Raw genomic sequence first — 8,825 nt, 5'->3', positions numbered from 1 at the left:
AATGGTAATGATGTGATATGATATTCTAGCTAATGCCACAGTGGTCATCATTTTGCAATACATAACTGTTTCAAATCAACACATTGTGCACCTTAAACTTACATAACTTGAAATGTCAACTGTGTCTCAATAAGGTTGAAGAGAAAAAGACTTTACTGAAAAAATATATTTCAGGGGAAACCTTCCCTCATGGGCCCCTTTATAACTGCCTCAACAAATCTGGGATGGTTATACCTTTTTCAATTTAAGTTTTTCATGATTTTATTAGAAAGCAGTAACTGCATTGGTACACTGGGAGAGCCCCTTGAGAATGACTTTTGCATCATGCATGCATTTTTTCACAATAGACTCTTCATGACTTTGAATTCTTTTAGTCCAAATAGGAAATGGAAACAAATCAGCAAATGCACTCAGCTCTTGAAAGCCTGTGTCCAGCTGAGTGGTTACGATATCAATTACATCATGAAAAATTCCTCTTACCTGAAACACTGCTAGAGCTCAGGGGCTTGCAGTACTACTTCTCAGCATCGCGCATCTGGAAAAGAAAATGCAGACCTCTTTTAAATATCTTTGGATGTTGATTAAAATGGGGTGAGTTTTTTTGATATGAGGAAAAATATACGTTTGCCTTTAAGGCAACAAGTTGCCCGTTATGTATTAATAAACTGACTTCAACAAAGACTTTCTTATCCATTGCTAAAAATTGACCAACTATAAACAGCCACCAGAGCGCTGTCTTTGCCGGTGCCAAGAAGACTTCCAAATCCTTTCAGCTAAAAAGCCAGCAAAGATCAAAGAGGTTTCACATGAGCTCTCTACATGCCAAGGAGATACAAGTGCCATCTTTTAGCACATTATAATAATCCTGTTGTGCGGCACTCTTTCCCAATGACCTGTAAAAATAATAGACTTGAGAGAGGCATTTTTTTCAGCAAAAGAGAAAAGGTATGAATTAGGTATATTTAACACGTTCCATGATCTATTGTTATCAGTTAATATACTTTCCCCCCATTCTGTAGAGTTCAGGACTGCAAATGCCTGGCAGATTACCTATAAAAGAGATAAAAATGGAATGTTACTGCGCAACCTGACAAAATGACTTAGGGTTCCTTAGTCCCTGAAACAAACAATATATGTGTTCTAACATTTATAGCTTTTCACTTATTCTGTTAAAATATGTTCACTAGCATAATATTCTAGCCAGATTTCAAAGAGAAGGAAAGAAAGAGAGAAAAAGGAGAGAGGAAGGAAGGAAGGAGGGAAAAGCCAGACAAAGTTGAATTCTTGTTAAGTGCGATTTATTTTATTTGCTAATGATATCAAACTAATTTTCTGATATGTTCATATACCCATTGGCCATGATCAATAACAATGACATTTTCATCGAGCCCCTGTTTAGTTCTGACACTGTGACACTGAGTAGTCATTTGTTTCACCCCCTGCCTCTTGAAATAATGGGTGTGGACACTCATGTGTCATCAGATGTGTAAAATCAGCCTCCTCCACTATGCTGTCGACTCGGCGATGTCAGGGACGATACCTGCTTCATGGACACACCAAGTAATTGGGACACAATGCCCCATGAATAAATATTCACCGAGGACATTCTCTGCACAAGAAATAGAAATTAGGCTGTAAGAAATAGAAATCTGGCCAAATTAATTCAAATACAAAGAGAGTCTGGATGCTTTCTTGCCTCTCCCTGTGCACCCCTCCATTCCCTGTGCCTGAGCAGCTTTCCCTGCCCTCTCCTCCCTCATGATCGGGGGGTACAGGAGGCCCTGACCTGGCTCTCCCAGTTCCGACTCCATGAGTGTTGGTTTAAGTATCCAGTGCGCCCTTCAGCCTTGGTTCTAACTTACATGAGAAAAGTGGGATATAAACGGCTGTCAGAGGGGAGGCGGTTGGAAACATACATATCACACACACAGACTGCACCGTGGTGAAAGCCGGGGGGAAGGGGGCGGGAAACGGGATGGACGGAGACTTTGGGGTGATGGGCACGTGATGCAAGGCGCAGACGATGTTCTCTTGAGTTGTACACTTGAAACCTGTATGGTTTTGTGAACCAAGGTCAACCCAATAAATTCAGTTAAAAAACACAAGAAAATAAACAGTCCACCATTTTCAAGTCATTGGACTAACTCTCCTCGAATTAAATTTCCTCCCTCATTTATTCAGCTGCAACAAGGGAGAAGAAGCCATCTACTAGGATCCGAGTGTGTAACAGCAGAAGGAGGGAGCCCCATTAGGAGGATCTCCCCAAGATGAAGCTGGGGATAGGGCAGGCAAGCACAGGCATCTAGTTAAACTGTTTTTAGTCGTGAGTTTGGTTTTATCACTCTGCCCCAGTACCTGGCACATAGTAGGTATTTAAAAGTATTTGTTGAATCAATGCTAGAATGTACCATAATATATTACTCTTGTAAGTTTTCTAATCACGTGGGATGGGGAAAGAAGGTGGAGGGAGAGGAAGCGGCACTGCTGAGGTTCTGGACTTTGGAAAGATAGGGGCACCCTCACTTCATGATGCTTCCACACTGAGGGCAAAGCCCTCCCACCTGCAGAAAGACCGCCACCCCCTTCCCTGCGGTGGCCCGGGGCCACACCCGCAGCGTCTCTGAGGTCGGCCTGTATATGACACTCCAGGATGGGTGGAATCAAAACTAGAAAATGGTTTCTTTAACTTTCCTACTCAAGCATTGCTTTTCCAATTAAAACTCTTACAAAATCAATCTTTGGAAAATCAATGAAAACAGCTGAAACAGAGTATTAAGTGTATCATTTCCCAGAAACCCTCGCCTCTGAAACCAAACTTGAGGACGCTGCACGTTTCCGAGGGGTCACAATACTGTATTCTCTTCTTTCCTGATTCTCTTTAGAACTTAAGCTATTTGGAAGGGCAGGGAGGGTTCTACTGTTAATTTTAAGATAGAAAAAGTAAGGAAACAAATGCCCCTGCAATAAATTTCCCCTCAAAAAATATGCCGTGAGGTGGAAAAGGCTGACGGCTAGACAGATGTTATGGAAACTGCTGGCAGAGATGCCCTTTGCTTTGTGTTGAGAGCAAGTAATTATTTCTCCCTTTGTTCTTCTGGAGGAGCCCCTCCAGTGCCCACGGGAGCATTTATTAGCTTTCCCCCACCCTTCCCTTCAAATAAATAAAATTTTGCAAAGGGCCATAAAACCAAGACCAGATGTGGCCACTGAAGCTCGGAATCCGACCATGGCAGCTGCCCGAGCCTCAACCTGGGTGTTCCCCTCAAGGAATACAGGCGGCAGGTAGCACACGCTCTCAAGGTGACCTCCCGCTCACAGACAGCTAAGCTCATTCTGAGGGCTCACCCTCCGTGCGTCCGTCTAGGAGCCTCTGCTTCGAAAGGTACAAAAGGTGACTACAGGAAGCAAAGCAAACTCCTACAATAGGTTTCACACAGGGTGGCTTGGGGGGGTCGGAAGCTACTCTTGAAAGACCACACCTCTCTCCCAGCTGTAAATTCTGTATACGTTGCAAATGTTCAGACCACTTTCTAGAGGGTCGTGGGGCTTACAGCTGAAGAGAGTATATAGCTGAGCTGTGATCTGTCCTCCAGACTGGAGCCTTGGTTTTAGTTCACTTGCCAGCAAACCTTGGGCTTGGATGTGACAGGAACAGCAGAGCTCCCTGGAGAGCTCATCAGCTGCTTTCTCTAATCGCCTGCTGGGGGCTGTGACCCCCGGCAGCAGGGGCCTTTCTTCTCCAAGGGTGTTCTGCAGTCCTGAAGGCCTGAGAGCCTTGCCGGTCCTCACTGTGTGATAAGCTGCCAAGGGAAGCTGCCAGGGCGATCCTGAGAAGACATGAGAAGTCACACCGAGAGGGTAACATTTCAAGGCCCACTAATCCTGCCCCGGTGACACAAGCAGCTCAGCAGACCAGCCTGAGTAGGCGAGGTACTTCTGCAAAAGGGAGGGATAAAGTTACCACTGTTAGCATCTCAAAGCTCCAGCCTTCTTCACCAAGCACTGACTCCAGTTAGAGGTGAGTCACCAGCCTGAAAGGATCCTTCCTCTATTTCAGGACAGTCACCTGAGCACTCACTTTGTAACTTCTCTGACCGCCCCTCTTCTTTGCTCCTGGTATTTCACTTACATTTCCAGGGGGGCAAAAGTCAGTTTTATGTAACATGGAACACCTTTTTATCTCTCCAAGCTCCTGGCTTTATACCTATTTATATAAGCTCAGATTCTGCATGTTCCCCCCCAAATACTCCAGACATGTGAACCACATCACTGGGAGAAACCGGAAACCACTCCTTCATGTGACTGCTGAGCCACCTCCATTCCAGGTGCTGGGGAGCCCGTCCCTGTACCTCATAAGACCCTGTCCCTCTGTAAGAGCAAAGAGAAGAACCACCTGTGCTTGCACCATGGAGCAAAAGGCATCCGCACCGTCTGTAGCATCGGTCTAGCCGGCAGCCTTTCCACCTCACAGCATGTTTTCTGAGAGCTCTGCAGGGCTGGGAGTTTGATTAAATGGAAAGATGAAATAAACATGGGCCCTGACCTCAAGGCATTCCCTGAACCAAAGGAGACACGGATATGTAACAATCACATTATGGTTCTGTAAGGACGAAGATATAAAGGCAGCTATAAGGTTCAGAGGAAATGGGATAGTGTGGTAAGAAAAAGGGAGGTGCTGTCTGAGCTTGCCCTTCACGGTACGACCAGGAGTTTGCCAGCCGGAATATGAGAACGCTCCATTCTGGAGGCAGCAACGGCACGAGGAAAGGCACAGAGGCTTCCAACGGGCAATGGTTGAGATTCAATTGTCCAGCTTCAGGCATGCTTGATCTCGAATGCTAATGACAGCAATGTGTATGGGAAGTTTGGTTCATACAAGAATGAAAGTTTAATATACTTAATGCAACTTTCCACTCCAAAAATAACACTCAAGGAGAGTCAATAAATATTACTTAATTTTCCTGTCAATTCAACAGGACCAAATAACTCAAAAATTCATTTTTTACTATGGATTAAAACATTTAAAAATTCAAACAAATTCTTTCCCCAAGGACAGATGTCATGGCAATTGTTATTTTGAAGGCATATTGTCTATTTGGAAATTCAAGCCAAGGCCAACAAATGAAATGATGGAGCATACTCATGTGGCTACCAAGAGATGGACACATGTGAGGAGTTGAACTACTTTAAGGATTATTCACCCACAAGACTCCATGACGACACAGCTAAAATCTTCCAACAGGCAAGTCATTGTAACAGAAGGGTGGGCATGGTTATACATAAATTATCTATCAGTTCACTGCTGCACAGAACCTGGGCTTGGTTTAGAAGGCCTAATGGTGTGTAATAGACTCTACCCATTCTCAGATTAATGCCACAGCATATCAGTAAATTTAGTTCGTTTCTTTCTTAACAACTGACCTACCTCAGACTGGATTTGTGAACTATGTTCTAAGCAAAGAACAAAGGAAGAAAACAGGCAGAACAGAAAGAAAAGAGCTGGCTGCTGAATGATGCTCATGCGCCTTGTGACTGAAACACTAACTGGTATACTTCTGCTTCTCACACATGCCAAGTTTCTTCTTGCCTTCTGGGCCTTTATGTTCACTGCTCGCTCTGCCCATTTCTGGTTCCTTCTCATCCTTCATGTGTCAGCCCAAATGCTTTTTACAGAGGCCTTCCCTGGTGACACTTTCTATAGTGTCCCAAGCCAGTCTCCCCCCGATCCCCAGCCCCCACCCTGTGTAATTCCCTATCATTACCAGAACTTCGCTCCTCTGTCTGCCATCATTACAATGCAAACTCAACTGTAAAAGGGGAACTTCTCTACTTCGCTCACCATTATATCCAGGCATCTTGAAATTTTTGCTGATGACTGAATAGAAAAGTGGTAGAAAATGATTACGAGAGTACAAATAACCAACAGGAGAATAGAGACTGGGTAGTCATGAAAGAACATGTGCCAAGTTCCATGATTACCTATGGAAAAGAGAAGGCGGGGAAAACTAAGAGAAGTTGGACAAAGTAAAGGGAGGGATAAAAGGAAGAAAGAAGAGCCTAAAGAAAAAGGAAGCTCTCCTTTTAATTTCTGAGGATCCCAAATTAAAGAAATCATTCAAAATGTGGTATAGTCTAGTGTTTATTTTATGTTATGGCAGGTACACTTGATTTTCAAAATTTTAAAACATATAAAAAGTGGTTAGGGACTAACATTTGTATCAACAGTTGATAAGTGTCTAAGATTGTTTATTATACAGCAGGGTACAATGGTAGTGCTAATGCCAATAGGGCACCATTGAAGTTAGTCTAAAAATTATCACTAGGCTTTATACAAGCAACAACATATGTTGCTGTTTTAGAATTTCAGGACATAGTCTGCTTCTAATGCTAAGCAGTCCTTTAACATTTTTAATGTTATACAGTATCATAGTATTTAGTTTGGCAAATGTTTCAAAATAAAGTAGAAATGTATTCATAACATCACAGAAATGCACATCCAGTTTTGTTTTCAGTAAGAACCATAGGTACAGTCAGAACTCTTTCCTATATGAAATAATTTACACAGATGAAAGCTATACCACTATCTAAAATAATCACTAAATACAATTCTTTTTCAGAAATAAACAAGCAAAGGTTTTTTTCATTATCAAATATCAAAAACATAGAGATAATGTATATTTTTCAAACAAATGATACTCTAAAATTATAGGAATAATTCTGTGAATTTAGTGAATGTGCAACCTAAATCAACCAAGTATACTGTAGTACAACCATATTAACAAACCAATGATCAGAAAATACAACTATATGAGAGAAATTTATATTCCACAAAACTGTTTTTCAGGCCTTAAGGTAAAACAGCTCCACAGTTTACAGGTAAAACCCAGGCAACAAAAATGCGTGCTTGTCTTCAGTAAGTAGATATTTTATGCAGAAGATGTAACACTTTGCTTGTAGACAGCATGGTATGCGTTTCTCAGCAAGACATAAGGAAAACAAGATTCCAAAAGATCCATTGTTAGGAATGGGGATTCCTGCACAATCTGAAAAATTTCAAAATGCATCAGAATTCAAATTATTTATTATGAGAACATTTATGACAACTAATAAACCATAATTTTATACTGTTTTTATTAGAAATAGACACAACTTATTTTCCTTTTACTTTACAATCTAAAAGGTAAATGTGTCCCAGTGAAAGCTCCAAAATCAATTCATCAACAGGACTATACTGAGCACTTTCTTTGCCTTCAACAACATATTAGACATGAGAGAGAATACAAACATTTAAAATGGCCATATCTAACTGGGGACCCAAGACTAAGCTAAAAAGCCAAATCAAACATAAGACCAACTATAATTAATGGTGAAAATCTGTAAGTTCTAGAAAAGTTCAAAAGGGAAGAAAGATTAATGTAGACCATAGTGATCAGAAAGTCTATCTGGAGAAAGATTTGAGCTATGGAGTATGCTGAATCATTAAGACAGGTAAAGGAAATTATTCTGAGGAAAAAGTCGCACGGTAGAAACAAGCATGACTGGTTCACGGAAGAGAAGGAATGAAGTACAGAGAATTGTAGGAAGCTGTATTAGATGGGCAGAATGGAGTCAGACTACAGAAAACTGGAACTAATACACTAGGAAAACACAAGGCCCAAGTGTTTCCCAACAGGTTGAAAAATTATAAAGAATACCTAATAGGTGATGCTAATCTGTTGTTTTCTGATATGATTACCATATTGTAAAATACGGGTGATTGTCATTCTTTCCAGCCATTTTAGAAAGTGTGTGGGGTTTGGGTGGAGTGACCACAAGGGATCAAAAAAGCACCTCAGCTCTTACTGTTATTTAGACACTAAAATGCCAAGAAAAAGACAATCAGGAATGACTGGAACTTCTTTGTTGTTACTAAAAATAAAAATGAGACTTACCATATCTAGCAGTAAATAAACAGATTCTCTATTTCTTGTTGTTGTTTTATCTGTCTCCTGGCCAATTTTCAGTAGACTGGAGGATGCAAGCTTAAAAGTATACATACATTTTAAATAAGTCTTTTGAATGAAATGTTCACCAGTTACTTGTTTATTTTCAGTATGCTTCAACTTACAGCAAATTTCAATCACTCAGTTGCTTATATAATGATCAATTAAATAACAAATAAGATAAACTTACATTCTTTAAATTTAAACAATAATTTAGAGAGCTATTAAGGTATAAACAGACACAAAGATAAATATAATCAAATATTCTTATTGGTCTTTAAAACTGATATTTTTCAGGACAAGTCTTTTTCTAAAAATTAAAGATTTAATTTTTTTACCTTCCTAGTATCTGTATGAACTATATTTAGTTCCCAAATAAGAAAAAAATTTCACACCAAGTTTGAATTAATGGGAACACTGTGAGATTAGGAACTACAGGAAATGGAAAGAAAAATTTTAAATCTTAATACTGTTTTCTTTGAAATAGAAGTTATTTTCTCAAGTTAGTACTCTAATTGCTTTAAATATTTTAAAAATAAACTTTTCTAAAAAGCTAACAGGGTTTATAACTTGAAAAGAAGCAAATATTCTAGTGTTCATTATACCATGATGCATCTTTCCTTTAAGTAAAATGTGGAAAAGGTACACTGATGAAGGAAAGAGAGCTATGTTAGCACAGGAACTAGAGCCACATTTCATGAGGCTCAAGTCAGCACAACTACCCTCTTTTGAGAGTAAGTAGTATTCTTATTTTTGAGTTTGTCACCATTAACAGTCTTTCTCCAAATAAATGAAAATAAATACATATCCTTTTAGACAGAACATCCACTCTTTGCCTCAATT

The 8,825-nt window shown here is 40.2% G+C and overlaps 1 protein-coding gene across 1 annotated transcript in view; it reads right to left on the bottom strand.

The window, feature by feature from the left end:
• Window positions 1-6,229: 6,229 nt before the first annotated feature.
• NCKAP1 (NCK associated protein 1) overlaps window positions 6,230-8,825 on the bottom strand; it is a 75,840-nt gene continuing 73,244 nt past the window's right edge. Inside the window, exons 30-31 of the mRNA XM_087819725.1 lie at window positions 7,932-8,021; window positions 6,230-7,043 (exon numbers count right to left, since the gene is read on the bottom strand). Of these exons, the coding sequence (XP_087675851.1) occupies window positions 6,927-7,043; window positions 7,932-8,021 (207 nt within the window). The 3' untranslated portion in view covers window positions 6,230-6,926. The remainder of the gene's footprint in view (window positions 7,044-7,931; window positions 8,022-8,825) is intronic.

Source organism: Miniopterus natalensis, chromosome 8 (assembly GCF_054644295.1).
Source record: "Miniopterus natalensis isolate mMinNat1 chromosome 8, mMinNat1.hap1, whole genome shotgun sequence".
Taxonomy (NCBI): domain Eukaryota; kingdom Metazoa; phylum Chordata; class Mammalia; order Chiroptera; family Miniopteridae; genus Miniopterus; species Miniopterus natalensis.
Note: the sequence above shows the minus strand (reverse complement) of the source record. Positions and strands in the feature narration are given on the sequence as shown.